This window comes from Sarcophilus harrisii, chromosome 2, assembly GCF_902635505.1.
Source record: "Sarcophilus harrisii chromosome 2, mSarHar1.11, whole genome shotgun sequence".
Taxonomy (NCBI): Eukaryota; Metazoa; Chordata; class Mammalia; order Dasyuromorphia; family Dasyuridae; genus Sarcophilus; species Sarcophilus harrisii.
The window spans coordinates 304,441,476-304,460,562 of NC_045427.1; the positions used below are offsets into that span (position 1 = coordinate 304,441,476).

At 34.2% G+C, this 19,087-nt stretch overlaps 1 protein-coding gene across 23 annotated transcripts in view; it reads right to left on the minus strand.

Moving 5' to 3' along the window:
• The window catches only part of TTLL5 (tubulin tyrosine ligase like 5), a 374,113-nt gene that overhangs the window by 348,544 nt on the left and 6,482 nt on the right, over positions 1–19,087 (minus strand). For all 23 annotated transcript variants that reach the window (XR_004231997.1, XR_004231998.1, XM_031952493.1 and 20 more), the window contains exons 3-5: positions 10,065–10,171; positions 2,940–3,022; positions 2,026–2,132 (exon numbers count right to left, since the gene is read on the minus strand). Coding sequence is in view for 21 of the 23 variants with exons in the window: in XM_031952493.1 (XP_031808353.1) it covers positions 2,026–2,132; positions 2,940–3,022; positions 10,065–10,171 (297 nt within the window). In the remaining 2 variants the exon portion in view is untranslated. The remainder of the gene's footprint in view (positions 1–2,025; positions 2,133–2,939; positions 3,023–10,064; positions 10,172–19,087) is intronic.

Below are 19,087 nucleotides of genomic sequence, written 5' to 3' on the forward strand. Positions count from 1 at the left end.
CTTCAATTATTATTTCAAAATGTTAGACTGAGTCAGAAAGATTGGAGTTCAAATCCTGCTTTGTATATTTACTAGCTGGGTATATTTACCCATGAAAATCTAATTATTATTCATCTTCAATCTTTCTAGATCTTCCTTCTTCCTATAAACATGCTCAGTTCTTCTCCCTTTTATTCCTGTAACCTTATTATCCCCTCAATCTACTGTCTTCTTTCCTAAGCTGCAAAAAACCCCTTTATGATCTTCACATCTTTCTTTCTACATATTCTCTCATTTATCTAGTTATGTTTTCAATTATCACTGTTGTAAAGACAGCATTAATAATTACAGCTAACATTAAAATAGAGCTTCCCATGTGCCAAGCCCTGTGCAAGTACTTTATAATAATTATCTTATTTATTGATTCTGATCTCTCATATAAGTACCAGTATCTCACTTTTCAGGGCATTTCTTGGATATCTCCACCTAAATGTTCTTGCCATTTCATGTTAACATATAACATTTTCTTTCAAAACAGAGAACATTGTTTTCATAAAGGGAAAAGATAAATTATGATATACCTCTAAAAAATTATAGTAATGATTTTTTAAAAACTAGTTCTCTCTATTTTGCCCAGGCTAGAAGTTCAGTAGCCACTCCTATGCCTAATCCTATTACTCATTAATATAGAAGCTCTGATCTTCTTTTTTTTCCAACTTGAGCCAGTTCACTCTTGCTTAGGCAGCTTGATGCCATAGGTGTCGAATCCTTACGAGTAGAGGAGCTACAATATTGCCTAAGCGAGGGTGAACTGACTTAAGCTGGAAAGACTCCTGATTGGCTTTATTCCCAGTGCAGGCTGATCTCAAGCACTCCACTAACCTCAGCTTCCTCTGTAGCAAGACTTACATGCATGCAAGACTAAACCTGACAGCAAGGATCTGTATAAATTTTTTAACTAGGATGTCATAACAAACATGTCGGGGGTAGGGTGTGTGTAGAAAATCAAGAATACCAACTATAAAACTGAATGAGCCCAAGCCCAACAAGATATCATAAGCAACTTACATTCTGTACCAATCAAAATGAACCCATTCTATATCCAAACTAGGCTACCATGAGTTCTATCATAGAGAAGCTCTAAGGCAGTGGTCCTCAAAGTGTAGTCCAAAGAATTGTTGGAGTCTCTGAAACCCTTTCAGAGAGTCTACAAATTCAAAATTATTTTTTATTTCTAATATAGTAAATAGCTATAAATACAACCCACGTGAACAAAAACTCTTTGAATAGATCCTCGATAAGTTTTTTTTTAACAACATGAAGATACTGAGAACAAAGGTTTGAGAACCACTGCTCTAAGGTATGTGAAGAGAAGTGCTACAAGTACCCTATGAGAAATTTAATAAATTACTCTGACAAAATGAAATGAAAATCACTGAAGATTTTTAAAAATCAGAACCTAACTTTTGAAAATTATAAGCCTAAATAAAGTAGTATTTACCAAAGTTAACACAGTATTTAATATGTATAGAACATGGCCATGGTTAGTCTTAGCCAATCACCTCTGACATGCCTAACTTGGCTGCTCTACAGCCCCTTTTCTCTCTTACTAACATTATAGAGAGCACCACTCAAATACCTCATTTATACAGATTTCTCTCTATCATCCTCCTTATCAAAAGCCACACTCAGAATAGGATCAGAAACTCATTCATGCTAAGGTAAAAAATAATTGATCACAGCTGTGTACTTAGTAATGTTCTTTTCTCAAAACATTTTTACTAAAGACACAAAGCCTTAAGCTACTAAATGAATGAAAGAAACAGAAAACTTTTCTGAACTCACTAAATCATAAAAATATACATGTGTGGACTTGTACACACACATATATGCATATATGTAGCATATAATGTAGAGATACACATTTTTTCCTAAGTGCCCTATATCAAGAATGATTTTTTAAAGAAAAACTTTTTTCTTTATTTCTCCCAGTGACTAAAAACAGGTCATTTTAAATGGTGCTAAAAGTGAGTATCCTAGTATTACCTGGGAAAGTGATTGACCTTTTGCATTTCAGAGAGGGTACGAAGTAAGAAGGGCTTTAGATGGGATCCTGTCCACATGAGGTTATAGTCAGTGCTGCTTGGATGAACCTAAGAGACATATAAAAAAAAAAAAAAAAAAGATAAGAACAAAACCTGGCCTACTTCTTGGGAGAACAATAGCTAACTGGTATAGAAAAAACAATCCCTGTCAGGCATCCAGAAAGATCAAAAATCAATGCTGCCTGGAATGACAGTCCTGCTAGTCTCAGACAAGGTGGGAAACTAGTCATACAGAACAGACAGAAGTATCATAGGAAATAATTATCAGGGAAAGGGCTCAGGTAAGAAGAAATCAACAAATCACAAAAATGAAAAAGGTAGAAATAAATTGGTTCTCATATAACAAATCATAAAGATATTAGTCTCTTATTCTTTCTCTAAAAGAGATAGTTACCATCTTTTTAGAATAATGAATGTCATGTTCCTATAATCATCAGCTCTTGGGTATAAATCATTATCAGACCCAGAATTCTTCAGAAGCAAATAAACTTACAATATACACTATTATCAGTCAAGGTCAAGACCTCCATTGAAATGTCCATTTCAGACTCCAGGTTAAGCTGAGAGTACAAAAATTAGAGTCATAAAATCACTCCCAAATAATTGCCTGTCCTTTATGAGAAAAATCAGCCTCTAAAAAAGACCAAGAAAATCCAAGTACCATCTTCAAGAGAAAAAGACAGAATACTTCCTTGTACATTCTCCATGTACAAGAAGAGATGACAACACTATCATAAGGTAATGGGTTCATTTGCTTTTCAGATGTGGCTCTGTTAAAAGGAAAAGTTGGCTAAAATTTCAGCCTTATAAATGGGACATCAGAGATAACAAAAATTACATCACTAAGGCACTTACTTCATGAAATCCATGCGCTGTCAGAATGCTACGTACCAGACGACTATCTGTCCGCACAATTTTATAGGACAAATGATACCGTTCTTAAGGAAATTAAAAAAAAAAAGTATGTTACCAAGAAGTTAACAACAGAGATCAAAGCAAATTATAAAAGCTTTAACATAAAGTTCAACAAAGTAATAACATATATCTTCATGCCAAAGGAGTATTATAATTAGGTGGGGTCTGTATAAGAAATTCCTATGTTTCACTTAGGTAACTAGGTGGCACAATGGACAAAGCACTGGGCCTGGATTCAGAAAAACCTGAGTTCAAATCCAGCCTCAAACACTTACCAGCTGAATGATCCTGAATAAGGCACTTAATCTTTGCCTGCCTCAGTTGGGAGATAATAATACCACCTACTTCAGAGTTATTGTTAAAATTAAATGAGATATTTACAAAGTGCTTAGCACAGTGCCTGGCACATAGTAGGTATTTAATAAAAACTTATTTGCCTTCTTTCTAAAAAGGATATAACCCAGGAAAATATTTTTTAAAATAATGGCTATCAAAACATATGACTAAATCTATTATCATATAAAATCCTCATCTAGGTACATTACCATTTTAACAATTAAAAATAAGTTTCCTTTCATTTGTCATTATTTTTCTAAACAGATAATTTCCAGATATAGATCTCTAGCCTTATTCCCTGACTTAAAAGCTAGTTCCATGAAACAAAATTACCTGTTAGGCATTTTAAGAGCATCTCAAACTTACCATATCTCTCTCCAAAACTCCCCAGAACCATCCCTCTTCCAAACTTTCCTATTACTGTCAAGGAACCATTATATTTCTAATTCATTAAGTTTTCATAAACTTAGTATTACTTTCAACTTTTCACTCTCATTCAAATATTCAATCAGTAGTCAAAACCAGTCATTTCTGCCTCTACAACATATCTCAGAGACATCCCTTTCTCAATATTCAGTCACCATTCCTCATTAAGATTCTCATCACTTCTCACCCAAATAAGCATTTATTAAGCACCTACTATGTTCCAGCATGGGATATAGACTACAGATACAAAGAAAAGCAAAGGACAGTCTCTGCTCTCAAAGAGCTCACAGACTAATAAAGCAACATAAAAACTACATACAAATAGGATATATGCTTGATAAACTGGAAATAAACAATTGAAGGATGGGCATTAACATTAAGAGGAGATCAGAAAAGGCTTCTTGTAGAAGATGGGATTTTAGCTGTCAAATCAGATTAGTTACAACAGTCCTTAAATCTTTAAGATAGGATTGCCACGCAAATCAAACTACCACTACCATCTTGATCACCATCTCCTTTCACACCATAAGTAGACACAGCCCAAGACCCTTTGCCCAAAGGTCATGGAAACATGAATGCTTCCAGCCAATGCTTTCTGGAAAAAGAATTCTGGAAAGAATGCATGTGGAGATGCAGTCTGAGAAATGCTCCTAAAGGTGCTACATGGCATCTAATGAAGAAGACCCAGGGGAAAAAAAAGTTGTTGGCACTGTCAAAGGGTTTGACATCAGAAATTGATGTCTTTATCAATGAAAATGATATTAAAGAAAAGGCCTTAAAATCGACTTTGCCACCAACCCCAAAAGATCATGGGACTTTACATATTTTCCAAATATACTGTCTACTCTATTGGAATGCAAGCTTCTTGAGAAAAATTACTGTCTTTTCTATGTCCCCAGCACTCAAAACAATGTTTTGTACATAATAAATAATAATTAATGCTTTTTAAAATTCATTTGGAGAAAGTCAAGAGATGGAGATGAAGAGGGAAAGAATTTCAAGCATAGTGGACAGCCAGTGAAAATGCCCAGTTAAGAGAAGGTTTAAAATGACTGGATAGATTAAAAAAAAGACCAGAGAATGAAATCAAAGATAATTTTGAAATTACTGAGAATTAATGAAGAATTCAAATAAGTATAAAATATAACTGAACTTATACAGAATAGAAAAAAAAAACCCGAATCAAAACTCCACACAATGGCTACAATGATGTTAAATAGAAAACACAAAACTGAAAATTGTGGAAATATAAAGACCAAGTTTGACCCTGAAGAATCAGTTCACCAGTTCACCACAGATTGCACTATGTTTGGGGCAGCCAGATGCCACAGTAAATAGAGCACCAGCCCTTAAGTCAGGAGGACCTGAGTTCAAATCTAGCCTAAGACACTTAACGCTTCCTAGCTGTGTGACCCTGGACAAGTCACTCAATCTCAATTGCCTCAACAACAACAAAAATACTATGTGACAAAAGAGAAAATGTATCTCCCTCCCTTCATTAAAAGAAGAGGGAACTGTGGGCATAGAATTACTACATAACAAAATGTCACTTAGTTGATGAGTTGTTTAGTTTTATTAAACTCATTTTTTTTTCTTTTTTGTTAGAACATATTGACTGCCCACAATAGCTATTCTGACTAGAGAAGTAATCAATATTCTGATAGTCAATTGTTTCTGCTTCCTAAAATTCCAAGCACCAAAGAATAGGGAGCAGTATGATAAGGACTATTAGATGGATGAAACAGAATGAAGGAAACATCTCACCCAAGAGGATGAGTTTTGAGATTCAGGAATGAGAGAAAATTGTAATGAGGAAATTATGAACAATATCAATTATTAATACTGGAAAATTAACAAAATGAAAAGAAAAAACTTATAATGGTATTGAACTGCATAAAAGTATTATTAATTCCAGTTACACAAACTAATTATTAATTGTGCTAAATTATAATGGAACAAAATAATGACCCTTTCTTTTTTTACTTATTGTTGGTGGTTCGGTTTTTTATTATTATTATTATAGCTTTTTATTTACAAGATATATTTTTTCTACTTTGGGCAGGTTGCTTTAGTTTCTTTAGGTTTCCACTTACTCTACTGTAAAATGAAAGGACTGAACAAGATCTTATGGGAATGAAGAATGCTACCCAGAAAATAATATTAGTATCTCTTTTCAAAAATGCATAAGTATTTTGCATCACTGGTCAAAAACACAATTCCAGCCTGATGTTCTCATCTATTAAGATAGAAGAGACAATCCATTTCCCCACTACCAAAACATTAAATATGTGATTTCTCAGTTTGTACCCTTCCAAGATTGTAATATTCTTCTCTAAAATATAATGTTCTCTGGGAGCAGGTTTCTTGGTGCAGCCAGTAACCACCATAAGTGCAGCCAGGGAATAAGGTCCAAATCCTTATTGTCTCCTTCAAAGTCTTGTCTCCTTCACTTGGGGCTCAGCTAGTTTTTCTGGAGGCCCATCTCTCTCTTTGGTTCTGAGAGGCCTGTCTTCTCCAGACTTCAAAGGTTTCTGCTTCAGTCTCCAGCCATAACAAAGGTGGAAGATGGAATGAATCTGTCTCAGCCTCAGAGAGCTTCTAGTGCGCTTTCCTTTCTGGCCTTGGCAGCTCCTCCTTATATGTTCCATACTGAGTATACATCAATCATTATATCACTAGGAAACATTATTTGTTGTAGGATCAATGCTAAACTAGATTTAACCATTGCCTCCTCAATTCCATTTAGCACCTTTAAGAATTCTAACACAAGGTCAATCTCCTTGATGCCACGAAACTTTCATCTCTTCTCCACCCTAAAACTGAAAAGACCTAGAAATGAATGCATGCACAGTCATAGCCCCTTACCAAAAGTTCTTAAAACTGCTATAGTAAAAACAATAACAATGAATGAGTAATCTGTCCATATAAAATCATATGCTAAGTATATAAGCAGAAAGTAGTGAACTTTTAAAGAGTTTTAAGTCTTCACATACACACAATTTGGGGGGAGATGAAAAACTTATATGAAAAGACTAAAATTCTGTTCGATGGGATTAATGATAAATTATGATAGACTTGGTTCTTCTCAGCAATTCAGTGATCCAAAGCAATCCTAATAAAGTTTGGATGGAAAACACTATCTGCATCCAAAGAAAGACATATGGAGATTATGTAAAAAATGAATGTACATGTATGACCTAAAAAAACTGAAACACAATTTTAAAAAAATATTTTTAAAAAAAGAAATTTTTAAAACTCTAGATCTATTTCTCAAGTGATTTAATCACAAGATGATAAAATGTCCTTATAGTTCTCAGATACTGTGTCTGAGTCAGACATAGTATCATCAAAATCACAAGGTTACATAAAGAACTCCAAAAACAAAGAAACAACTGCAGAAAAAGTCAACAAAGCTGTTCTTTTCACTAAGGAAGAAAATAATTAAGCAATAAGCTACTTGAATTAGTCAGTAAAATGAAAAGGAATGCCAGAAACATAAAACTTCCAAGCATAGACATTTTGAAAAGTAGTTTGGAATATTCTTTTTTAAATCAAGGAAATAATTATAAAGAAAGGGGATCGTTGGGGCAGCTAGGTGGCACAGTGGATAGAGCACCAGCCCTGAAGTCAGGAGGACCTGAATTCAAATTGGGCCTCAGACACTTAACACTTCCTAACTATGTGACCCTGGGCAAGTCACTTAACCCCAATTGCCTCAGCAAAAAAAAAAAAATTAAGAAAGAAAGAAAAACAAAAAGAATTGCAACATAATTGCTGAATGAGATTTTTTTCCCAGGAACTATAAAGTACAACTTTTCCTTTCTGTTGTTTTTTTATGGTGTCTTAAAAAAAAAATTATAATAGCTTTTTATTTTTCAAAATACATGCAAAGATAGTTTTCAACATTTACCCTTACAAGACCTTGTATCCAAATTTTTTTTCCTCTCTCCACTCCTTTCTCCTCCCCTAGTTAGCAAGCAATCCAATATAGGTTAAACATGTGCAATTCTTCTAAAGATATTTCCACATTTATCATGCTGCACAAGGAAAATCAGATTAAAAGGAGAAAAAAAAACCTAAGCAAACAACAACAGCTACTGGGTTTGATTATTGTTCTATAAGAAATGATAAACAGGCTGATTTCAGAAAAGCCTGGAAAGACTTACTTAGATCACTCTCTTCATCACAAGATCACTGGAACTGGCATCAATGATGTTATTGTTGGAAAAAGTCACATTCATCAGAATTGATTGTCCTATAATATTGATGTTGTCATGTACAGTGATCTCCTGATTCTGCTCATTTCACTTAGCATCAGTTCATGTAAGTCTTTCCAGGCTTTTCTGAAATCAGACTGCTTATCATTTCTTATAGAACAATAATCTTCCATTACAATCATATACTATAACTTATTCAAGCCATTCCCCAACTGATGGGCATCCATTGTTTCCACTTCTTTGTCACAACAAAAAGGGCTGCTACAAACATTTTTGTACATGTGGCTCCCTTTTCCTCTTTTAAGATCTCTTTGAGATTCAACCTCAGTAGAGCCACTGCTGGATCAAAGGGTATGCACAATTTTATAGCCTTTTGGGTATAGTTCCAAATTGCTTTCCAGAATGGTTAGATCAGTTTATAACTACAACAACATTAGTGTCCCAGTTTTCCCACATCTCCTCCAACATTTATCATTATCTTTTCTTGTAATCTTAGCTAATATGAAAAATGTGAAGTGGTATCTCAGAGTTGTCTTAATTTTGCATTTCCTTAATCAATAGTGATCTAGAGCATTTTTTCATATGACTAGAAATGATTTTAATTTTTTCATCTGAAAACTGTTCATATCCTTTGGCCATTTATCAATTAGGCAATGGCTTGTAAAGTACAAGAAATACAAAAATATTCTAAGTGGAAGAGTTCTCAGACCTATAGCACAATCAATATTTGAGCTAAAATCCTACATGGCACACCATCACTTATCAATATCATTACTAAAAGGCGGTACTCAGAACTGAATATAATACTTCTGATGTAGTCTGATCAGGATTGGGTTCAGCAGGACTATTTACTTATCCTATGCCTCTCTTATTACAATGTAAGAATACATTAGCTTTCATAGCTTCCATATTAATGGCAATTTATTTCACTAACACCCTTAGATTTTTCAACATGGAACTACTATCTAGAATTGTCAGTCCTATCATAGAATCATGGTATCCAGAGCTAGCAATTCACTACCCTCATTTCACAGGTGAAGAGTGGACATGTAAGTCAAGCAGGTAGTCAAAAAACATTTATTAAGCACCTACCACATTGCCAGGCATTCCACGAGGAGGAGGAGGAAGAAGAAGAAAGTTCTTGGCCTCAAGAAGTTTACATTCTAATAAGGGAAGACAATACTTGAAAGTATAATGAAAAGGGGAAGGAAGAAACCAGCATGGAGACATGGTGAAAAAGTCCAAAGCTGTATAGCTAAGTGAGAAATGAAGAAATGGCTGGACTGATGTCTTTCTTAAATGGAGATTTTGAGAGAAGTTATCTCCCAACATGAGCAGAATGTACTGAAGAGATATGAGTAAAAAGGCTGATGTGATCTGGCAGGATGAGAGGGTTCCTGTGGGCATTCAAGTGTTGAGAGTTTTGTCTATTGGTACAGAATACAAGTGATTGCTTGAACATTCAAGCAGAGGCAACCTAGGAATGTGATGGGTTTTTTTTTCCTAGCTGGTGTTTACTGTTTGTTGTGCAATGTGCAAAATGTGTTTTCAATTTTTAGTTTGAACATATTTAATGTCACATCAAGATAAAGCTTCTCATCAAACAGTAGCAAACAGTTCCTTTATTTTCAGCTGATACTAATAAGTCCCTTTAAGCAGTGTCCTATAAATGAGCTGGAAAGATTAGGAGAGAGTACAAGTCTAGAGATCTCAAATCCCACAAGTAGATAGTGACCTTCCCTTCGATTCATCTTACTGTTAGGAGATTAATCTCCTTGCACTTCAAGAACAGAGTTTAAATTCTATTTAAGGGGGAGAAAACCTATTTCATACCACCAACAACTGATAGGGTTAGTCTGTAAGTATCTACAGAGTAACTTATAACATTTACAGCACTAGAAAGTAACCAGAAATGATGAGATGGGAAAAGTAGTTTGAAATAAAAAACTATTTCAAATAGGGAAAATCAAAATAATTGTTACACAGAAAGTTGTCTTTTTTACCTCTAAGTAATTTTAGCTTTTCCATGGCAAAAACTCAAGAAATGTCATAACAGGATAAATAAGATGCCAGCAATAACACCTACCTCCAATTACGCGAATGTTATTGTCCTTTGTCAGAATGGCCTCTGCGTGGAACACTAAGACAGGAATTCTCCTGCAGCCTCCAGTCCACATGATGCATGGATGATCCCTTAAAACAATAAAAATAATCACTGGTTACCATATCAAAAAACTAGTTTTTTTGAATATATAAACCATAGTTTGTATACCTCTTTACCTCTTACAGTCATTCTTTCTTATAAATTATCACAGTTAACATGTCAAATTATGAATTTAATCTTGTCACTATTAGAGACTATTTTAAATATAATAGTTTTACTAAATATAATCATTTTAAAGAACTCTAGTAATTAATTGGTATATTTTACATTGAAATTAATACTAATGCCTTCATTTAAAATCAACATTACATTAGACAGTACCTCTATTAGAGGGAACAAATGGAACAACTTCTATTTTCTTCTAATATAGAATTAAGACTTTAATTATCAATAGAAAAGTATTCAATATAATCAATCCTAAAAATGTTTAGGTAACATTCTAAATAATTCTGAAGAAGGAATTTTTTTATAGAAGTCCAGAATTCTTTGGAATTTTTCTTCACAAAGAAAATGAAATTTTAAGTATTTTCCTTTCATTCTGGTATAGAGATGAAAATCAAATTATGACTGTCATATTAATAAAGTAGAACAAGAAAGAAATAATAATACATCAAAAATGTTTATAAATCATGTCGTCCCCATCAACCTCATTATTTCTTTTTCAGATAGTTACTATACTAACAACATGGACATAGTATGTCTGGATTTTAACAAAATACCGTGTCAAATATGATAAAATTTCTCCTTGTCCTTGTGCATAAGATAAAAAAGAAATGCAAAGAAGGGAACAGACAGCTAGAAGGACTTTGAATGAGCTGACTATTTGGATCTAAAGAATGTACAATACTGAATTTCTGTCAAGTTAGAAGAGATTCCTTTGCTGATTGGGTCTCTCCATAGCCCTATTTGATTTAGATTTTTATCAACAACATGAATGAAGCTTATCTCAATTATGACTCAAAGCTGGGAGGAATACATTGCATAGCAAAATTTTATTCAATGAGATGGAATGATGGATTGAGATAAAAATAAAATTTAATAAAGACAAATGTAAAGTCCTTTTTTGAGCTCAAGAAAATCAACTGCAGATTTTGGGGAGACGTGGTTAAAAAGAAGTTCAAGTGAACTGTACATGACTTCTCTGGGGTTCAGTTTTCTCCTTTTGGGAAATGGAGATAATACCTGTACTAATTAATTACATCACAGGGCATTTGGTGAGATTAATATTTTGTAAATCTTCAACTGCTAAACACATTTAGGTTATTATTTTTATGTTATATATTATAATTTTTCTTTATTAAGCTACTGTCTTCGAACATGGTCTACTTCAGTGCTTCAGTCATGGTGTGGTAGGGATGATGAATTATTGAAGGCTGTGCAGGCAGAGCATGGCTGGTTCTACCATTGTATAATACAGAAACAGAATAAGATTGTTTCATAGATAAAACAGAGCAGGAGCACAAATTTTTAAGATGAAGAATAATTTTACTCATAAAAGATGAAAAGGGCACAAATAACTATAACCTATATGCCTACTCTCTAATATTTATGAGAAAGATCTATATAGTTAATGTTTTTCTTAATGAAAATATGGGAAGGGAACAGAGAGGTTTTACATATGATTCTCTATCAGTAGCCGCATATTTAGTCACACAATCAACTGAAAAGTGCAGAAACCTAAAGATCCTCCCCATCACAATTACTATTTGTTGATTAAGGGGAAAAAAGAATTTGACATAGCAGAACAAAATGAAAGGTTAAAATTTCTCCTCTAAACCTCATACGTTGCTTAAAGTCATACAAGATTCCTTTATCAGAGCAGCTAGGTAATGAAGCTGATAAAGAACATTAGCCCTGGAGTCAGAAGTACCTGAGATCTACTCTGTCTTTAGACATTTGACACTAGCTGTGTAACCCTGGCAAGTCACTTAACTGCAAATGTATAGCGTCCCCCCAAAAAAAAAATCCTTTATCATTTCAAAATACTTGGGACAATGCCTGGCATACAGTAAGAGCTTAATGAATGATTAATAAGTAATTATTCAAACAATTTCTGTCAATCTAAATATAAAACAGGAAGACAGATATCTGCACAATTGATTGTTTGCTGCTGTCATAAAGCCCAGTTTCTTAAACAGTTGTTTAAGACCCCATAGGATTGTATCGTAATTGAATGTAATTGTATTGTAGTGTATTGTATTGTAATTGTAATTGAATGAGGAGGTTGGAAAATGGTAAATTTTGATTTGTATACCTATATACAAATGTTTGATTTGTATACTTATCATATAACTGGGGTCACATAAAAATTTCTCAAGTGAAAAAGGGGTTGTGAGTGGAAAAAATTTAACAAGCCCAAATAAATGATGAAGCTGTTCTTGTTTAAAGCTGGTATTGAGCTGTAGAAGTCCAATGACTTGTAATTGTATGGCCAATCCATTGAGCTAGTACATATACCTCAATCTTTTTGTGTCCATTTGAAAGGTTGAATAAAGTATCTTCTAAGGTTTTCTCCAGCTCTAAATCTACAATCCTATGATTTGGAGATAGCTCACAGATGGACAGTAAGATTGATCCAAAATAGAATCAAAGAATCAAAATTTCATGTGGTCCAAAGAACAACAGAGAAAGGGACGATGGGCATAGTAGTTTATAACATATTTTCAATGATGAATTTCTTATGGTATCTGGGATGAGATAAGACAAGACCTATATAGAATTTCTAATATAGAAATTCCCTCTACCAATGTAGATAGGAACCTGCTGATCAGCTTATAGCCTTACAAAATCTATCACATCTATGGATAAAGAAAGAGTTCATGACCAAACAAGAGATAGAGAAGTTTACAGAAAATTAAAATAAAAAATTTCAATTACATAAAATTAAAAAATTTTTACTGTTAAACCAATGCTGCTAAAATTAGAAGAAAAGCAGGAATGAGGGAAAAAATATAAAATATATAAAGTTACTCTGAGAAAAGTCTCATTTCTAATTTATATAAGAAACTGAGTAAAATTTTTAAGAATAAGAACCATTCTGATAAAGGCCTCATTTCTAAAATACATAGTGAACTGATTCTAAATTTTAAGAATTCAAGTCATTCAACTGATAAATGGTCAAAGGATATGAACCAAAAATTTTCAGATGAAAAAAATGAAACCATTTCTAATCACATGAAAAAGTGCTCTAAATCACTATTGAGCAGAAAAATGCAAATTAAGACAACTCTGAGACACCACTACACATCTCTGAGATTGGCTAAGATATAGGAAAAGATATTAATGATGAATGTTAGAGGGGATGTGGGAAAACTGGGACACTGATACATTGTTGGTGGAACTGTGAATGGATCTAGCCATTCTAGAGAGCAATTTGGAACTATGCCCAAAGGGTAATCAAACTGTGCATACCCTTTGATCCAGCAGTGTTTCTATTGGGCTTATATCCCAAAGAGATCTTAAAGGAGAGGAAGGGACCCATATGTGCAAAAATGTTTGTGGCAGCCCTCTTTGTAGTGGCAAGAAACTGGAAACTGAGTGGATGCCCATCAATTAGGGAATGGTTGAATAAGTTAGGGCATAGGAATGTTATGGAATATTATTGTTCGATAAGAAATGATGAGCAGGATGATTTCAGAGAGGCTTGGAGAGACTTACATGAACTGATACTGAGTGAAATGAGCAGAACCAGGAGATCATTATACACGGCAACAGTAAGATTATACATGATCAATTCTGATGGTCATGGCTCTTCTCAACAGTGAGATGATTCAGGCCAGTTCCAATAATTTTGTGATGATGAGAACCATCTACACCCAGAGAGAGGACTGTGTGGGACTGAATGTGGATTACAACATAGCATTTTCATTTATTTTGTTGTTGTTTGCCTGAATTTTATTTTTTTCATTTTTTTTTCCTTTTTGATCTGATTTTTCTTGTGCAGCAAAATAATTGTATAAATATATATACCTATATTGTTTTGACATATTTTTACCTGGTTTAACATATATTGGATTACTTGCCATGTAGGGGAGGGGAAGAGATGGGGGGAAAGGGTGGAAAAATTGGAATACAAGGTTTTGCAAGGGTCAGTGTTAAAAAATTATCCTTGCATATGTTTTGAAAATAAAAAGCTTCAATTAAAAAAAAAAAAAAGAATAAGAACCATTCCCCAATTTGATAGGTAAAGGATATAAACAGACAGTTTTCAGAGAAAAAAAATCTACACTATCAATAGTCATATTAAAAAATATGTTCTAAATAACTAATAATTAGAAAAATGCAAATTAAAATAACTCTTAAATACAATGACTCATACTGATCAGATTGGCTAAGTGGACAAAAAAGGAAAACAACAAATACTACAGGATTGTGGGAAAATAGGTTCTTTAATGTTGTTTGTAGATCTGTAAACTGGTGAACTGGTCCAACTATTCTGAAAAATAGTCTGGAACTGTGTCCTGAAACCCACTACACTGTGCATACTTTTTGCTTCAATGATCCTGTTACTAAATCTATACCCCAAAGAGATCAAAAAAGAGGAAAAGTACTCATCAATACAAAAAAAAATTTAATAATAACTCCTTTTTGTGGTAGTAACAAATTAAAAACTGATGGGATGCCTATCAATTGGGAAATGGCTAAACAAGGTATGATATATGCATATGATGAAATATTATTGTGCAAAGAAATGATGAGGCAACTAATTGGTACAAGGGATAGAATGGTCAGTCAAAAGTCAGGATATTCAGTTTCCTGACTTCAAATATGGCCTTAGACACTTACTAGTTGTATGACTGTGGCAAGTCATTTAACACTAGTTACCTTACTTTCCTCATCTATAAAATGAACTAGACCAGAAAATGGCAAACCATTCCAGTAGCTTTGCTAAGAAAACCTCAAATCAAGTCATGAAGAATTGGACACAACTGAAATAATTGAACAACGGAGAAATGATGAAGGAAATGGTTTCAGAAAAACTTAGGAAGACTTGTATGAACTAATGCAGAGTAAAGTGAACAGAACCAGAACAATTTATAAAGTAATACTGAGGACAACCTACTCAGAAAGACTCAGCAACTCCAATAAACAAAATAACCAACTACAATTTCAAAGGACTCATGATAAAACATGCTATCTACCATCAGACAGAGAAATGATGGACTCAGAGTACAGAACAAAGCATGTGTTTTTTGAAATGACTAATTTAGGAATTTATTTTACATAATTATACATATTAGTATGGAAATTAATTTGGGGGTGCAGGGTTTGTTTAGTGAAAATTAGTTCCTCTGGTGTGAAGGCTGCCGAGCCAGGGCTGCTTTCCACTTTTGGTGTCTAACTGATCTACTTAACTCTCACCTGTGGCTCCAAGAAGTTATAGTATGTTCACTAATCACAATCCAGTAAACTGTTTCAGCAGATCAGGATGAGGGTAATCAAAGGGTTTCAAATCCTGCCATGAGTTTGGGGGATATCTATCCCTGGCATGTAAAGACTGCCACCAGGGGAAATTTTCCCCTGGTGGAATGGGCGGATGAGAATAATTTGTTCCAACAGCCATGAAGGCAGGTAAAGCAGATGTTGTAGAGCACTTAGAGTTTGGTTAGACATTTAAAAGATATCAAGTTCATCTACTGCATCTCGACTCATCACCAGTCATCCTGACTCTGCTCTGCCAATGGATAATAATGATCGCTTTAGCAGGGAGAGTGAGTCTGACAACTTCATGCAACTCTGCTTCACTTAAATATAATTTATGCATGAATCAAAAGTATTATATTTTAATACCTTCTCATTAGAAGAAGGAAGGGAGAAGGGGAAAAGAAAAATTGGAACTGAAAATAAAAATTGGAAAAAGAATTTTTTAAAAAATATAGTTAAAAAAAAAAACTACAGCAACTCAACCTCATACACTTAAGAGATGTCCAAGAGTCAGTCTGTGCCAAATGCAAGTAAATGGAACAACATCAAATGTGAGCAAAAAAGGAGAAGAGCTGGTCATGTGTCAAAAACAAGGAATGACAAATAGATAGCCTTTGTGCATTACCGATACCTAGAATTTGTGTAATATACACAGTCAGAAAAATGAGGAGACTCAAACCAAGGACACAAGAAGCTGTGTTGAAACTCTTTGTCATAAGGGATAGCAATCTGGGAAGGGGAAGTGGAAGGAATACAAGTGGAAATTATTTTTGTTATTGTTGTTATTTAGTCATTTCAGTTGTGTGTAACTCCTGACCTCATTTGAGATGTTCTTGGCAAAAATACCTGAATAGTTTGTCATTTGTTTCTCTAGCTCATTTTATAGATGGGGAAACTGAGGCAAACAGGATGAAGTGACTTGCCCGGGGTCACACAGCTACTAAGTATCTGAAACCACATTAGAACTTAGGCCTTCCTGACTCCAGGTATAGTACTCTGTCCACTGCGCCACCTAGCTGCCTGCAAAAGGAAATTCTAGGCAAAGTAAAAATATAAGATACCAATAAAAATCTATTTTTTTAAAAGAAGTTTAAAAGAGAGGGGACATTTAGCTTAGAGAAGAAAAACTTTTTCAATTTCTCCAAAAATCTGATGCTATTTATTACGAAGAAGAGGATTTGTTCTCATTGGCTCCAAAACTCAGGACTTGATTAAATCAATAGGTAGAAATTAGAGGTAGACTTCTTAAAATAAGGGAAAACTTTCTAACAATTAAAGCAAATCTAAAAGGAAACGTACCACTTTATTACCCTATTAATAAAGGTCTTTAAATGAAGATTGAGTGCCTATTTATTAGAGATATTGTAGAGGGGATTCTTTTCCAGAAATAAGTTAGACTAGTGATGTCTGAGGTCCTTTTCAACTCACAACTATAGAATTTGATCTCCCTAATTAAATTCTCATCTTGTTCTGGGCCTTCAATGTCTACAGTTGAAAAATAAACTGGGCTCTTTGGTGAACGTGAGCTGGCCTATTCATACAAAGATGAGGGCATTAGAACAAAACTTCATTCTGTTTTTAATTTAGAAGTCTGGCAGAACTCAGATTCTCCAATTCCTTAGGAAAGTCCATACCTCTGTCTCATTGCCAACATTCATATTCCCAAGCTAAGTACAAAAGGATTCACACCTTAAATTCTGGCTGCCAGGATTACCATTCTTGGAAGTATAACAGCTTTCAGGGCAAAGTGCCAGCAGCTCCTTAGTGAGGAAAGCAATGTAGGCACCAATCCTAGTCAGCTTTCTAGAGATGGAATGTGGATGGCTATTGTTTTCACTTTTTGACTGGGGTAAAAAATGACCATCTATGACAAAATAGGATTTTAAGATGATTTCTTTTTGGGGGGCAAACCAGAATATTTGAGGTTGTTATGTTTCTAATCTTGGTTCATATTTTGAAGCCAGAGTCTAAAGAAAAAAATAGAAGCAGGTGCACTTTCCTACAAAAGGCTTGGGTAAAGTTTTGGAGCCAAGTTAGGCAATGCCAGATCTCTCACCAGTTACAGACTGGCACTATTGTGCTATCTAAACAACAGGGTAATTCTACAAAACTCAAACATGAAAAAATATTCATCAACAAAAAATAGATCTGAGAATACATCACTGTTAAGTAGAAGGAGCTTAAATAAATACAGAGTAAACATATATGCCTACAAGATGAAGATGTGAATCACGGGCGCCCCTAGCACCCGCCAGCACACAGTTTTATCTGGTCAAGCGAATGATTAGAGGTCTTGGGGCCGAAACGATCTCAACCTATTCTCAAACTTTCAATGGGTAAGAAGCCCGGCTCGCTGGCTTGGAGCCGGGCGTGGAATGCGAGTGCCTAGTGGGCCACTTTTGGTAAGCAGAACTGGCGCTGCGGGATGAAATGAACTCTGTCTCACTGCTCACAATATTCTTCTTGTCATAAAAAGCCCTCCTTACTTTTCTCTAATTATCTAAATTACAATTCCTCCACAAAGTCTTCCTGAACAGATAAAATAACAGTAATTTCTCTCTTCTTTGAAACCTATCACTTAACATGTCTTATGCGTGACTTTTTAAATTGTAATTTGTCTTTTTATGTCCATTATTCCCAAGTACTCTGCCATCTCTTTAAGGGGTTAGAATGTCTTCTTTCTCTTTATACAAAAAAGAGACCACACTAGACTGGAAAGGACACCAAGTCTGAATACTAGATCTACTATTTCCCAGCTATGTGATTTAAGGGAGAATCAGTTTACCTATCTCTACAATAGGCATAAAATCTACACTACATAAACTTCTTCTTAAAAGATGGTGTGAAAAATCAAACAAGATCATATGTGCAAAGTAAAGTATCCTCTATCCCTAAAACATTATATAAACATAAGCTCTCATACACACTAAGCACTCAAATGGTTGTTAATAATCACCAACACTTTTACATATGTTATACAACTATAGCTTTAAGGAATCAAAATTTTTAGTGACTAAAGTAAACAGATTTCACATCAAGTCTTAGTATGAACACATCCATAGCAGGAGCATAAATTTAAATCCCGACAACTCAAGCAAAACACAAAGATGACTACTTACTTATGTTAAATGAAGTAGAGTGTCCCCTTTAATGAAGAAGTTGCCTAAGCTTTTTTATATTCATAGTCCAGAGTAACAAGTAATTAGCACTATTTTAATAAAGGCCAAGAACATGTATAGACATAAAAAAACTGTCCCAGTCAGAAATATTCACATCAAATTATCTGTCTTAATAGGATTAAAGTCCCACAATTCCAATAGTTTATATGATGAAGGTCAACTTTTCCAGAGAAGCTGATGCCTATTTACCACAAGATTCATGAAACTAGACTATAAGTCAGATCTACCTTCTTAAGGAAAGGTATTATTTCACTTTATATCCCCATTAATCATTTACGTGTACAGTGTCTCAAACTCAATAAGTGCTTGATAAATTCTTGTTGAATTGAAACGAATCTCTAT